This window comes from Rhinatrema bivittatum, chromosome 16 (assembly GCF_901001135.1).
Source record: "Rhinatrema bivittatum chromosome 16, aRhiBiv1.1, whole genome shotgun sequence".
NCBI lineage: Eukaryota > Metazoa > Chordata > Amphibia > Gymnophiona > Rhinatrematidae > Rhinatrema > Rhinatrema bivittatum.
In genome coordinates, this window is record NC_042630.1 from 51,277,227 (window position 1) to 51,293,043 (window position 15,817).

At 44.0% G+C, this 15,817-nt stretch overlaps 2 protein-coding genes across 2 annotated transcripts; both read right to left on the reverse strand.

The window, feature by feature from the left end:
* Positions 1 to 229: 229 nt before the first annotated feature.
* On the reverse strand, positions 230 to 1,153 carry LOC115077665 (olfactory receptor 5B21-like). Its single transcript, XM_029579961.1, has one exon. It carries the CDS (start codon positions 1,151 to 1,153, stop codon positions 230 to 232), a length of 924 nt encoding a protein of 307 aa, XP_029435821.1.
* An 8,606-nt stretch (positions 1,154 to 9,759) lies between these two features.
* Positions 9,760 to 10,677, reverse strand: LOC115077666 (olfactory receptor 13G1-like). Its single transcript, XM_029579962.1, has one exon. The coding sequence runs from the start codon at positions 10,675 to 10,677 to the stop codon at positions 9,760 to 9,762; it is 918 nt and encodes a 305-aa protein (XP_029435822.1).
* Between the last annotated feature and the right edge of the window lie 5,140 nt (positions 10,678 to 15,817).

Sequence of the window (15,817 nt, forward strand, 5' to 3'; positions counted from 1 at the left end):
ATGCAGGACTGCAGAAACATTAGCTGAGGTGGGCTTTTTTTTGCATGAAAAAAAATGTAAAAATTAACAGTGTTTGTTCTTTTCAGAGTTTTTTGAACAATCATCTAACTCATTTGTGTTGAATGATGGAGAAGACTGAGTTGTCTTTACAAGGCCACCTTATGCAGATAAAAACATGTCTACCCACATCATTTTTTTTACAAACATTCCTGCACCATTATTCCAGAAGCTACTTCTCTATGAGTTTCCTTAATGCATTTTTTATCTCCTTGTTCCTCAGACTGTAAATGATGGGATTCAGCATAGGGGTGACAGTTGTGTACACCACAGACAGGAATTTACCCTGTTCCTGGGAGTATGTCGAGGTGGGTCTCAGGTACATACAGAACACTGACAAATAAAACATGGAAACAACAGTGAGGTGGGAGGAGCAGGTGGAGAAAGCTTTACGCTTCCCCTCTGCAGAGCGGATCCTCAGGATAGCTGAGATGATGTAGATGTAAGAAGTAAGAGTCACAAGGAAGGCAGGCACTGGCATGAAAGCAGATTCAACAAACAATGTGGTTTGTGTGGTGGCCGTGTCAGTGCAGGAAAGCTTTAACAGTGGCATGAGATCACAGAAGAGATGATTAATTTGGTTGGAATCACAGAATGAAAGGCGAGTGATAGAAGCTGTTACTGTCATAGAGTTCAGAAATCCAGTGATCCAGGAGGTTACGGCCAGCAGGACACAGACTCTGCGATTCATGATGAGCAAATAGTGTAAGGGGTCACAGACTGCCACATAGCGGTCATAAGCCATGGTGGTAAGAAGGAAGGCTTCAGTACAGGCATGGCCCATGAAGAAAAACAACTGCAAAATGCACCCAACATAGGAAATGGTCTTATCCCCTGAGTGGAAGATCTCCAGCAGTTTTGGGGTGATGGTGGAGGTGCAGCAGATGTCTGTGAATGCCAGGTTACTGAGGAAGAAGTACATGGGGGTGTGCAGGCGGGGGTCAGCACAGGTCACTGTGATAATCACAAGGTTCCCCAGCAGGGTGATCAGGTAGATGAGCAGGAAGACCAGGAAGAGAGGAACCTGCAGCTGGGGATTATCAGAAAGTCCCAGAATAAGGAATTCTTTCACCATTGTCATATTTTCCATGTCCATTGGGTTCATCTCTCCTATCAAGGTTAAAAGTAAAAATCCGAAATGTGTACATTAAGTAAACTTCCTTACAATTTGTTTCCCTTCCTGAGGATCAGGCCAGCATCCCTGGGAGTCCTGGGTGATGATCCTTCCACTGAGCTCTGTGGCCTAGTCCTCAGTGTCCCTGAACCTTACAGATGTTGCAATGAAGGGCCAGCAGTGAGTGTCTCTCTTCTGCAACTTATCAGCTGTCACGCTTGGCCGTGCAATGTGAAACACCACTAGCGGTGAGCATACAATTGTAATAACACTTGCATTCCAAATGCCTCATGAGCCTCTGTCCTGCATGCTGTTTAGAGAGACTGTGGTGCACATAAAAGGGATCGTTAATGTTTGTTACACTGGGAATGACAAATGCAAGTATTATTGCCATTGTATGTTTGCTCCTGAGGAAGCAGCTTCATCTCTATGGCTGGCATTGGTTGCTCTCCTGTTAACTGGGAGATATCCCCCTTCCCTTCAGATCTAGATAGACCTTCACCAAATATTAATGGGAAAGAGCTCCAATCTGTCAGCTTCTTTGGGATCCAGGACAAACCACTTGTAGGGGATTTCCTGACTCCTGAACCATTTTACACCCCTGATATTCTGTTCTCTCCCACACTGCTGATGCCTGTGCTGGAAGACAAGTGGGTGGGCATTTGCAATATTTATTTATTTATTTATTTAAAAACATTTAGGAATCGCTCAAAGCGATATACAATCAATATCATAATACACTTCAGTTACAATAAAACTAAAAAGAGAACAGAACAAAAATCTGCACACATAATTAAAATACTTAAAATAATTGAAATGTTGAGAGTGTATGTGCTGTGTCCCTCGCCTAACAGCCCAGGTTAGCCCCTTCAGTCACCTTTATTTACTGCTGCTGCTCACCAGCTGTCTTTTCAGAGCTCTTTGAAACTTCAGATCTCGTTCTTCTCTTAGCGCCCCAGGAAACTCATTCCACAACTTCAGAATTGCTGTTGTAAAAGATTTTTCTTGTAATCAAAATTTTTAAAAGCTTTTACTGGTGGTAACTGCAGCTGTGATTTCTGATTCGATCTTTGCTCCCTCCCACTGATACACCACTGAATTATGTGATCATCCTTACTGCTATTCCCTCATAATGTTTCTGAGAATTATCAAAATATGGAAATTTCAAATACACAACTTACCCGAGAGAGAAAAAGAGTCAGAGATTAGAGATGAAGGTGAGTGAGAGAATCGCTAAGGCAGGGCATCCCAAACCTGTCCTGGGAACCCCATAGCCCATCAGGTTTTCAGGATATCCACAATGAATATGCATGAGATAGATCTGCATACACTAAAGACCCAGCATATGCAAATATGTCATGTATATTCATTGTGGATATCCTGAAAATCTGACAGGCTGTGAAACCCTGCACTAACATAAAGGTCACACACACAGAGTTAGTGACAGAGCCGGGGATTAGAACTGAGGCACAGGTTGATAAAGTGATTCCCCTGAAGTCACACACACATAGTAAGTGACAGAGCCGGGGATTAGAGCTGAGGCACAGGGAGATAAAGTGACTCCCCTGAGGGTCAAACAAGCAAAGGTAGAATGTTGATTAGAACTCACAAGTTCATAATATTTTGAGTTCACCACTTTAAGACCAGTGCAAACAATATATTGTATTGTATGTGTTATTCACTTACATAGTTGCATATTAATCAGATTAATCTTCATCTGTTATTTGTCTGATGAGGAAAGCTTTTGTAAATTATGTATTTTAATAACATTTGGAAAACAAAAAGGATAGATGCCTGGGTCTTTTTCAAATCTTTATTGGAGTAGAGATGTGTTTAAAATATACAGCTGCTGCCTCAGGGGCTTAAACCCTCATTGGACTCAAATTTGTTAAGGTGGTTTGAAATTCATAAACCACTATTCTTAGTAAATGATCCGCAGTGGTAATAAATCTTGTCTCATTCGGACCCCATCATAGCTTGATGAAATTGAATCATCTCATTGCGCCTTGCACTCCACCATTGGGTACATGGTCTCTACTCTTTTCAAGAGTAGATGATTCAATTTACTAAGAATAGTGGTTTATGAATTTAAACCACCTTGAGGCAGCAGCTGTATATTTTAAACACGTCTCTACTCCAATAATGATTTGAAAAAGACCCAGGCATTTTGTTTTCCTAAAGGCTTTTTTAGATCGCCTACCTTCGTATTTCTTGGGCCCATCCCTTTTAATAACGTTTGTAAATTGTTTTGAAGAAAGCATGTTTACACTACTAATGTATTCACCGATGTCTGTCATCCATTTTGAACACAGAAACTCCTTGTAAAAGCAGAATAGAAATGTCTATTTAAGTTAAATAAAATGTAATTGTTGAAAGTGTAATACTCACAGTTCCCCTTGAAAACACAGCGCTTCTCTGTTTAGAGAGAAGGGATCCTTCCTAAAACCTTCATGATTAGAAGGAATAGAGAGCGAGGAAAGAATGCTTTTCTTTTCTATCTTGCAGAGGGTCTGGAGAAGATGTCCTGATAAAGGGTGCACAGCCTCTGTCCCCTGGTGTCCCTTCAAACAGGCTCCGTCGTACCCCTGTCACATCAGATCTGTGCAGCTCCTCTCCATCAAAGTTCATAGATTCAGTCAAGATAAACCCATTTTACATTCTCTGTGAAAAATATATTTGTGGGAAAAAGACCCCAGGGTGATCTCTTTCGGCTGCTCTTGACTAGGAGGGTCTGAATAAAGCTGTATAAGTTGCATCTGATGGTAGAGCGCAGCTCATGGAAGGCATTAAAGTTGCACGTTACAGGATGGCTGCCTCCTCTCCTCCAATAGGGATCAGGCAAGGGCAGCTCGGGTGTCTTAAATGCTTTGGGAAGAGGACGCAGAGAAAAAAGTGTTTATGTCCATCTGGGAAATCAAGAAGGCCATCAGACAATTAAGGGAAGTTTTCTGCTCTGTGCCTGAGTTGCCTGAAAAGATTAGTATTGCATAGAAACAGAGAAACATGGAACCAGAGAAATGACAGCAAAAAAGGACCAAATAATACACCCCATCTGCCCAGCAAGCTTATTCTTATGCCCGTATCTGCTGCACTGTGCTTATCAGTTTCCCAGACTAAAAGTCAGGGCCCTCAGATGCTTTTCAATCCAATTTCCCTTAACCTTTCTCGTGGAAGCAGAGAGCATTGTTGGAGTTGCATCTAAAGTGTCAGGCTTAGCGGTAGATTTTGAAAGGGTTACGTGCGTATGTCCCGGGGCTTTGAAAAAGGGGCGGGAAGGGGGCAGGGTCATGGGCGTGGCACCGATCCGGGGCAAGACCAAGGCCTCCGGTACAGCGGCTGTGCCAGGGGATGGTGCGCCGGCAGCTGGCTGGCGCGTGCAAGATACACCTGCCAGAGGCAGGCGTAAATAAATAAAACAAGAAGGGGGGGATTTAGGAAAGGCTGGGGGTGTGTGTTAGATAGGGGAAGGGAGGGGAAAGTGGGGGTGGTGGAAGAAAAGTTCCCTCCGAGGCCGATCCGATTTCAGAGCAGCCTCGGAGGTAACAGGGAACGCCATCGGGGCTCCCATTGGGCTCAGCGCACTTAAGGTGCACAAGTGTGCATCCCCTTGCACGCGCTGACCCCGGATTTTATAACATGCACGTGGCAGCGCACGCATGTTATAAAATCAGGTGTACATTTGTGTGCGCCGGGAAGCCTAAATCATCCTGATTTGGGAGACACAAATCCCAAAATGGATTTTCCCCAAAATTCGGGAAAAATTTGTTTTTTGGGTTAGCAAGGGGGGAGAGCCACATGTATTAAAAAAAAAAACAAATCCACCCCAACCCTTCAAATTTACTTAATTACAAACCCCACCCCCCACCATCCTGATCCCCCCCCAAGACTTACTGAAAGCCCTGGTGGTCGAGCGGGGGTCCCGGGAGGGATCTTCCGCTGTCGGGCCATTGGGCCTACCAGGAATCAAAATGGCGTTGGTGGCCCTTTGCCCTTACCATGTGACAGGGGCTACCGGTGCCATTGGTCGGCCCCTGTCACATGGTAGGAGCAATGGATGGCCGGTGCCAGTAACTTACCTAAGTCAACTTGATTAATAACAGATAATGGACTTCTCCTCCAAGAACTTATCCAAACCTTTTTTTAAAACCAGCTACACTAACTGCACTAACCACATCCCCTGGCAACAAATTCCAGAGTTTAATTGCGCGTTGAGTGAAAAAGAACTTTCTCCGATTAGTTTTAAATGTGCCGCCTCGTCTTTCTATTATCCGAAAGAGTAAATAACTGATTCACATTTACCCATTCTAGATCTCTCATGAATTTAAAGACGTCTATCATATCCCCCCTCAGCCGTCTCTTCTCCAAGCTGAACAGTCCTAACCTCTTCAGTCTTTCCTCATAGGGGAGCTGTTCCATCCCCTTTATCATTTTGGCTGCCCTTCTCTGTACCTTCTCCATTGCAACTATATCTTTTTTGAGATGCGGCAACCAGAACTAATCACAGTATTCAAGGTGTGGTCTCACCATGGAGCGATATAGAGGCATTATGACATTTTCCATTTTATTCACCATTCCCTTCCTAATAATTCCTAACATTCTGTTTGCTTTTTTGACTGCTGCAACACATTGAGCCGACAATTTCAATGTGTTCTCCACTATGACACCTAAACCTTTTTCCTGGTGGTAGCTCCTAATATGGAACCTAACATCGTGTAACTACAGCATGGGTTATTTTTCCCTATATGCATCACAATGCACTTAACCACTTAAAATTAGGGGCTCACATACATGCACTAGGTGTGTTTTAAAATTCTGGCCTATGTGGGCTTGCACCCATATATGTGCATTTGTGGGCACCCACCTGCTCATTTTAAGTTACAGTCTTTCTGCCTTGTTTCCTATTGTAAAGTAATTACCAGATTCCTTGCCAACTTTGTGTTAATTCTTGCTCTTGAAAACTAGCCCCATAATTACTTGTAGAAGACCCGAGAATACTGAATGGTATAAAATATCCCTGAATAAGAAGGAAAATACCATGTGATCAATACAAAGACTGGGGAGTTCAGAGGTTAACCTCCCACGCCTGGAACCGAGTGTCGATCCTGCCCAGAGGTGGATGTAGAAAAGGAAGTTCTTTTTATTGTCTTGTCTTTTGATTTCTGACTGCCAGTCACCTGATTCAGCAAGGAGTATTCAGAGAAAGCCAGCAGCCTTACTGTGAAACAAACCTAATCAGTTTCTATGAGCATCTGAAGGAAACCACTCTCACATGAGCCTGTAATCATGTCAGCTATGGAAGGCTAACATGTCACCAGTACATGTCATTTCAGCACAAGGTTAGTGATGTATCTTACTTTTTTAAAATTGGGCCCATCTATTGAAAATCTACAGTTCAAAGGAAACAGTAGAAGCAGTAATAGAATTTCAATGGGTTTATGCTGTTGAAGATCATCAGTGACATCACTGGTAAACAAAATGGCTGCCGCCCTATCCTGTAGATTGAAGGTTGCCATAGCGTAGATAATCATGCAAGAAATTATTCAGTTTCATCGATTGCCTTGTGTTTCCTCCCACTGCACATGATCCCAGTCTAAGGTGGAGGCTGTTCTCCTTTAACCATTATTTGGACAGAGGGCGTAAGGGACTGTCCATCTGAAACTGACAGTGCCCTCAGTGATACACATTTTGTGTAAATAGTACAGGTTTTTTCCTGTATAGGAGGCTGGACATTTCTACCACATCTCAGGATCTCCACTGATTATCCATTGAGGCAAGAATTCAATTTAAGGATCTAGCACTGCTGTTTAAATGTCCTCATGCAAAGATAAATATTCCAAATGATGCACTGATTTTATAACACGCATGCACTGGCACACGCATGTTATAAAATCAGCTACCTGTGCAGACAGGTGCGCCCAATTTTATATTGACGTGCGCATTTGCGGGCGGGTGCAGACCCATGTGCACAAGGGGGGGGGGGGGTGTCAAAGCCATGCTCCGACGTGCGTATGTCCTCCCCCAGTTCCCTAACCAACCTTCCTCCCTTTTCACCTCTCCTCTCCTCTCCTCCCTACCCCTAATCCCTTCCTAACTATCCTAATTTTTTTTGTTTTACACTTACCTGCTCCTCCAGAGCAGAAGTAAGTATCACATGCCGGCTGGCTGCTGGTGCATGCTTCACCAGGACAGTGCCTAATGGTGATGTCCTGGCCGACCTTCACCATGCCCCCGCCCTACCCAGACCCCATCCCGGCCCACTCCCTTTTTCAAACCCGGCACTTCCACGCTTACCGTGAGATCTGCATGTGGCCAGGCTGCACTGAAAATGCGCATGGCACCCGCATGGTCCAGCCACGTGCATACCTTGTGAATTTTATGAGTGACTGGGTTTAAAAATCCATCCCTAAGAGCCTGTTTTTAAAAAGCATTAACTTGAATAACTCTGGGTTTTACTTGAATAAATGCAATTTACTTGAGTAAGTGAGCTTTTCAAAATTGCCATTAAATGTATTCAAATAAGTGCACTTTACTCCAGTAAATGGCTTTTGAAGATTACTATGATAATATGTTTGCTTTACGCATGTAACTCCTTAAATACTTCCTTAGGTTTTCCAAAATACCTAGAAGATGTGCTCCATAATTATGAACCCACTAGATGCTTATGCTCCTTGGAACAGTTGTTACTGGCTCTACTTTCCATGAAGGATGTAGAGTTATGTGTCACGCATTGTACTGCTTTTAGGTATTATGAACCTAAATTATGGAAGGTACTATATTGTATTTGCAATTTCAGCTTTTGTAGGTTGGCCAACACATGGCTCTTTGGACAACTTTTAAGCTGAAGTGTTCTGATTAGGACCTTCTGGATGTTGTGCAGATGTTCATGATCTTATAAATTGTATGTTATATTTGATTGTAAGATGTATTATTGATCACATTGTTTTATTGTTGTATTCTGTTAGATTGTTGCACTTCACTTTAATGTTTATGAATGAGAGGTGAGTAATAATACTAATAATGACCGCTCACACCTTCCAGTGCCATGGACAGGATTGTTTTATTTATCCACTCTTCTCAAGGACATTTCCTGCAAGAGAACCTGAAATTTAAATATAATGTCATTTATAATATAAATTGTTTATATAAATAAATTCACTTAAGGTTCACTTTCATCCTGCAAACAGGATGATGTCTATACTTAGCAGTGCCCAGAATTATCACACAGTGCTACAAACACTGCCATTGTAGAAATCTTCAGTGGATGGATGTTTGGTAAATAGTGTACAAGGGATGTATGCAGTAAATATGTACTGGGGAGCTTTATTAAAGGCTAAAATAGAGAGAGCAGCAAATGCAGAACAGGATTAGAGGTACAGATTTACACAGTAGATTAGATAGGATGACCACATGCACGTCAAGTCCAACCTTCTTCCATTTGTCTGACTACTTCGGCAAGTTATAATCCAGGAGGGGATGTAAAACACTGAATATCTAAACCCACTTCCAATCCACAGTGTGAAATTATTCCTTTCTGACCCAAAACAGGGATCAGCTGAAATTTTAGGATCAGCCTTTCCCCCCCGAGTCTAACCACCTTACCAAACGCACCGGTATCATCTTCTTCCAAGGACTTGGCCAATACTCAATTTGATTCTTATTAATTTGTACCTACATAGAGAACTTTATCAAACCATTTTATCATTTTATAAGAAGTGCAGACTTGAGATATTGTAAGACACCAGCTCACCCCATTCCTGATTCCAGACAGAAGACAGCTCGAGCTTTGGATTCCAGTTTATGTAAATATTGAGTGATTTTTAAGAATGTAATGGGACATTTAAGTCACAATGACCTCTAACTAATAGGAATGATGTCACAATGCTGCAGCTCAAAGGACTGATGTCACAAAGGTCTAAAACTTGCAGTGGTGCTGATAAATTAAAGTGTGTGCACACCTGAGTCTTTCCTCCCATTATGGGTCAGGACAGAGAAGGGTTCTCCTCTTGGCCAGGTGAGGAGGGGACAAAAGGGATTCACTGAGCCCAGTGAATACGATTGACCTCCATAGAGTTTCTTGGTTCTCATGCTCCAAGGGTTTCATTTCTGGATCATGGAGAACAGATCCCTCTCTGATCTGAAAGGTTTGTATATTTCTTTAGAATTATTTACTAGGTCTGCTCTTTCTGAGCTTTCTTCATGGCTCCCTACTAGAAACTGGAGTCTGATAAACATGTGTTGATTTATACACCATGAAGTCAATATGGCTTGGAATTAGGAGGCTAGAATCCTGGGGGAGAAAATTCTCTCCTCCCCCCATTGAGTTGCCAAGCTTCATTAGGTGATTAGATTTAGTTGCTTAATAAGTGGGTATTTTGGGGGAAAGCTTTGGTTTGGGGGAAGAACTTACTTGACTAATGCTGGTTGTCAGTGGCAGTGCTAGCCACTTAATTTTAAGCATCTAAACCTAGCACTAACATTGCTGGTCCAAATTGAGCTGGCTAAACTATGGCTGAAATTAACATATCTTAGCCAAATAGGCTGGGGGCTCAGTACCCATTTAAAAATCCAAATCCATGGGCTCTCATAAACTACTTCCCTATGACTTTCCTCAATGCATTTTTTACCTCCTTATTCCTCAGACTGTAAATGAGGGGGTTCAGCATGGGGGTGACAGTCGTGTACAGCACGGACAGGATTTTACCCTGCTCCTGGGAATATGTTGAAGTGGGTCTCATGTACATACAGAACAGTGACAGATAATACATGGAGATGACTGTGAGGTGGGAGGAGCAGGTGGAGAAAGCTTTACGCTTCCCCTCGGCAGACCTGATCCTCAGGATAGCTAAGATGATGTAGGTGTAAGATATGAGAGTCACAAGGAAGGCAGGGACTGGTATCAGTGCAATTGCAACTACTATTATAGTCTCAGTGATGGCTGTATCAGTGCAGGAAAGCTTTAACAGTGGCATGAGGTCACAAAAGAAATGACTGATCTTGTTAGAGTCACAGAATAAAAGGCGGGTGATGGAAGCCGTGATTGTCCCAGAAGGTAGCGAACCAATGATCCAGGAAAAAGCAACCAGCAGAACACAGAGTCTCTGATTCATGACAAGTGAATAGTGCAAGGGGTCACAGACTGCAACATATCGGTCATATGCCATGGTGGTGAGGAGAAAAATCTCAATGCAGGTAGAGCCCATGAAGAAATAGAGCTGCACAATGCACCCAGCATAGGAAATGCTCTTATTCCCTGTGAGGAAGATCTCCAGCAGTTTGGGGACAATATTGGTGGTACAGCAGATGTCTGTGAGTGACAGGTTACTGAGGAAGAAGTACATGGGGCTATTCAGACTGGGATCAACAAAGGTCACCATGACAATTACCAGATTTCCCAGCAGGGTGATCAGATAGATAAGGAAGAACACCAGGAAGAGAGGAACCTGAAGCTGAGGCTTATCGGAAAGTCCCAGAATACTGAATTCTGTCACCATCGTCATATTTTCCATGAGGTCCATCTCTTTTACAATGCATGCATAAAAAGAAACTGGAACTGATATGTATATTAAGTACAAAAGTCATTGAACTTTATAGATGTTGCAATGTAACGCCAGCAGTAAAAGTCACTGACCTGCACCTCATCGGCTGTCATCTTAAACTCATTGGCAGTGCATTGGCCATTCATAGCCCTGGAAAGAGATTGTGCAGAAAATGGGTTCTGTTAGTAAAAGGTTTCATCTTATTATGAGCCTGGGGAAAAACATTTCAAATGCTGCACATAAACATTGAACTGAATTGAAAGTAAACCGAGCAACTAAATGGACAGAAAGGATAACTTTCTCCTGGACCCAGCCTCAAGATTCCTGTGGCAGTGCAGGGGTAGACCAAGCATACAAAATCCTGTGCCAATGCTTCCGAAATCTTCAGCAATTCCTAATTTTGAAAATAAAATAATGTAAATTTTCTACCACAATTATAAAAATAAAGTATTTTTCCAACCCTGATTGTGTGTTTGTAAATTGTACTTTTTCTCTTCTTGAGTGAAGAAAAGATATTTCAAATATCAGTACAGGGAGAGGATCCCAGGGATGGGAAGAAAGAGACAGTATGAAGGATGGGGAGAGGGTGAAAGGGTGAAAGGACCAGGGAGAGGCAGAGAAGAGGGAGAGAGAGAGAATAAGAGATGGAGGAGAGTGAGAGAGAGAATAAGAGATGGAGGAGCATCAGGGACTAGAGCTTGGAGATGGGAGAATCTGGACAGTTAGAGCAAGATTCTAGGATCTGGGATCAAGGGAGGATCCATTCCTCTCCTGGTTCCATCCTGGTCCTCCTCACATCCCACTCCCTCTCAGATCTCCTGACTCCACCCTATTCCCTTTCTTTTCTCTCAGACACATACTTCCAAGTGATTCCCCCCGGCCCTCAGCCTATCTTTGTTTCATCCTCCAGCCTCTCTTAACCACCCTTCAGCTGACCACTCTCTCACCCCCCAGATCATCTGAACCTCCTAAACTGATACCTCTCTAATCCCCAGCCTCTCCTGACCCCCTCAGCCACTCTCAAGTCCTCCTCACCCCTCTGCCAAATCTCTTCCTATTCCCCAGTTGCTCCTCACCTCCCCCAGCTGATGATTTCTCATCCCCCAGCCAATCTCCCCAACTGATGCCCTCTTATACCCCGTCCTTTCTTGCCTCTCTCCAGCCAACCATTCAGTTCCTCATCAGTTCTAGACAGATCCATCTTTCATCCTCCACCCCCACCCCAGCCAATCCCCCGTCCATCATTCCTGTTGAGCCTCCAATCCCATCCTCCCATTGTTTGTTTCTTTGAGAGTTTCCTTGTACATTTTTTCACAGCACAACTTAAACCAGACAAATGGTGGGACTTGAACATCCTGCCATGCTGATGGGTGCTGAGATAACCAGCTCAAGGTTTAACCAGCTAAAAAGATATCTGGCTAGCTCGAGGTGGAGACGTCCAAGGTGGAGCTAAATTATCCAGATATTCAGCATTAGCTGCATTACTTTGCAGTAGCTAAACAGCAGTCCTAATGTTAGCTGGATAATCTTTGCTGCTAACTTTGATAGCCAAGTTTATTCAGCGATGCTGCAAGCTTTGCTAGCGGGACAATGGCTGAAAATAGACTTTTATTTTAGAAAATGACGTTCTGTATTATTTACATGATGAGATTCAGTTACATAGCTGCTGCAAATTTCAGAATCATTTATAAAAAAATGCAATACTCACTGCTTCCTTTGAAAACACAGCTGTAATAATAGTGTCAGTGCTCACCGTTCACCATCAAACACAAGACTGGCAGTAACTTAGAGCTAAAAGAGGATCTCTCATCTTTCTTTAGCCCTTCCAATCCCCACGGATATCCTGATAAAGGGGGACTCTATCTCCCCTCTGATGTCCTACCCCAGCACATCAGATCTGTCTGTGCCTCCTCTCCTTTGTAGTTGGTAGATGCAGTCATGATAAACTAGGGATGTGAATCGTTTTAGGACGATTAAAATTATCGTCCGATAATTTTAATATCGTCTTAAACCGTTATGGAACACAATACAATACAGATTCTAACGATTTATCGTTATAAATCGTTAGAATCGTGAGCCGGCACACTAAAACCCCCTAAAACCCACCCCCGACCCTTTAAATTAAATCCCCCACCCTCCCGAACCCCCCCCCCCCCCAATAACTTAAATAACCTGCGGGTCCAGCGGCGGTCCGGAACGGGCTCCTGCTCCTGAATCTTGTCGTCTTCAGCCGGCGCCATTTTCCAAAATGGCGCTGAAAAATGGCGGCGGCCATAGACGAAAAAGATTGGACGGCAGGAGGTCCTTCCGGACCCCCGCTGGACTTTTGGCAAGTCTCGTGGGGGTCAGGAGGCCCCCCACAAGCTGGCCAAAAGTTCCTGGAGGTCCAGCGGGGGTCAGGGAGCGATTTCCCGCCGCGAATCGTTTTCGTACGGAAAATGGCGCCGGCAGGAGATCGACTGCAGGAGGTCGTTCAGCGAGGGTTCCGGCGCCTCGCTGAACGACCTCCTGCAGTCGATCTCCTGCCGGCGCCATTTTCCGTACGAAAACGATTCGCGGCGGGAAATCGCTCCCTGACCCCCGCTGGACCTCCAGGAACTTTTGGCCAGCTTGTGGGGGGCCTCCTGACCCCCACGAGACTTGCCAAAAGTCCAGCGGGGGTCCGGAAGGACCTCCTGCCGTCCAATCTTTTTCGTCTATGGCCGCCGCCAATTTTCGGCGCCATTTTGGAAAATGGCGCCGGCTGAAGACGACAAGATTCAGGAGCAGGAGCCCGTTCCGGACCGCTGCCGTTCCGGACCGCCGCTGGACCCGCAGGTTATTTAAGTTATTTGGGGGGGGGTTCGGGAGGGTGGGGGATTTAATTTAAAGGGTCGGGGGTGGGTTTTAGGGGGTTTTAATGTGCCGGTTTTTTCGATTTTTCGATTTTTAAACGATTTTTTCACGATATTTTACCCCCCGAAACGGCAACAATACGATTCCCTCCCCCTCCCAGCCGAAATCGATCGTTAAGACGATCGAGGACACGATTCACATCCCTATGATAAACACATTTTACATTCCCTGTGACATATATTTGTAGGGAAAAGGACACAGGGTGATCTCTCTCGGCTGCTCTTGGCTAAGAGGGTTTGAGCCAGGTGGAAGCTTCTGAATAAAACTGTAAATTGTATCTGATGAGAGAGCGCAGCTCACAGAAGGCATTAAAGTTGCACATTACAGGATTGCTGGGTTTCTCCTTACCTGTCCTGCAGCGCTGCCTCCTCTCCTCCACTGTAGATTAGGCGAGGGCAGCTCGGGTGTCTTAAATGCTTTAAGAATGGGTGACAAATAGAGAAAAATGTTGTCCATCTGGGAAATTAGAAAATCTCACAGACAATTGTATGTGATGAGAGAACGCAGCTCACAGAAGGCATTAAAGTTGCATGTTACAGGATTGCTGCTCCTTACCAGTCCTGCAGCATCATCTCCTCTTCTCCACTGTGAATCAGGTGGGGGGGGGGGGGGGCACATCAGGTGTCTTAAATGCTTTAAGAATGGGTAATAGGTATAGAAAAATGTATTCTGTCCATCTGGGAAATTAGAAAGGCTCACAGACAATTAAAATAACTTTGCTACTCTATGCCTGAGTTATCTGGAAAGTTTAGAAGTAATTTTTGCATTCTAGCTGGGGTAGGGGATTATCCTGTTAGTTATAGAAGATGTGCCTGAAAAACACAATATAAATAAAATTATAATTAAATTAGAGAAAGTCTGATCTGGGATTTCTTTGACCATTTGGGTGTCATAAGTTCTTTTCAAGTTATTTCCCTTCCTTTCCTGATCATCTTTCTCATGTTTACAATTCCTCCTTGCTGCCTGCTTAAAGATCTCCTCTTCCCTTCCACCCCTAAAGCTGCTGCAGTGGTCAGAGTCACTTTCCTGCTCTGTACTATGTCCCCATCAGTCTTATCTTAACATTATCAAACTTTCTTGCAGATTTATAGTTCTTTGGAAAAGGGTCATGCCATGGTCTCTACCATTATCTGTGTATCTCACAAGATTTACTTGCTGTATTCTCTGCTCTGCACACTAATATCTCTTTATAAATGTAAAGAGTAATCTGGTGAGCAAACCTTTCCAGGAATGTAATATATAATTATTTGTGGAAGACTCATAGGTTTATTGATTTAATAAATCACTTTTTTACAAGTAATCAAAGTGATGAACAATAAAGTGAACAACAAGGAAAATATATAGACCATCCCGATGAATGAAATTATAAAACTTATATGCTGCGATCTCTAAGTAATGTACAGAAGGTCCCTATCCATGTAAAGGTGAAATTTAAATGGTAATGTGGCACTGCTCAGAATCAGCTCATTGGTTTATTTGTGGCTGAAATGATCACTGTAAACCTTGTAAGAGTTATTGACTCAATCATGGTGTTAGGATTTGTAAGTATGTGGGCCCTTTGGCCGAGGTGAGAGGTGGTACCACCCAGGGGAGGAGGAATATCGGCTGCGGGATGATATACAGCAGATGAAAATGTGGAGATAGAAAGGAGGCGGGACACGGAATGCCAGTGCAGGTTCTGACGTCAGCCTGAATGACTGGAGTCAGGCAACAGTTGCGGTACTACCCGAGGAGCGGGGGTGGTGGGAGAAATTATAGTCACTGTAGTACACTGGGTCCAGAGAGATGGTACACAAGAGGGTCCCTCAATGGAAGATCACGGCAGTGGTCAGCAGAGCGGGTTACACTGGTGAGCATTCCTCTAGCGATATCACGGTACAGGTCCACAGAGCAGGGTAGATCTGGAGGTGTCTCCTCTAAGAATCATGGCAATGGTCCACAGAGTAGGGTACACTGGAGAGGGTCTCACATAGGTTTCGCAGCAGAGGTCCGCAGCATGGTACACACAGCAACTTGAAGTGAAATAGTAGCTCCATAGAAAGCCTCGGGAAGCGAGGCAGTCAGAAGTCTGGATGAAAGGCCCTCCGAGGAGCGAATAGCCAAGAGGCGAGAAGGGCCCCCAAGGAGCAGGTACCCAGAAGTCTCAAACCATGGAAGCAGGAAACAGAACAACGCTAAAGAAAGTAGGTAGATACAGCAAGTGAACTCGTTGCCA

Bases quoted from the DNA above. Each gene is read 5' to 3' on its own strand.
- LOC115077665 (XM_029579961.1), bottom strand. From the start codon at position 1,153: ATGGACATGGAAAATATGACAATGGTGAAAGAATTCCTTATTCTGGGA.
- LOC115077666 (XM_029579962.1), bottom strand. From the start codon at position 10,677: ATGGAAAATATGACGATGGTGACAGAATTCAGTATTCTGGGACTTTCC.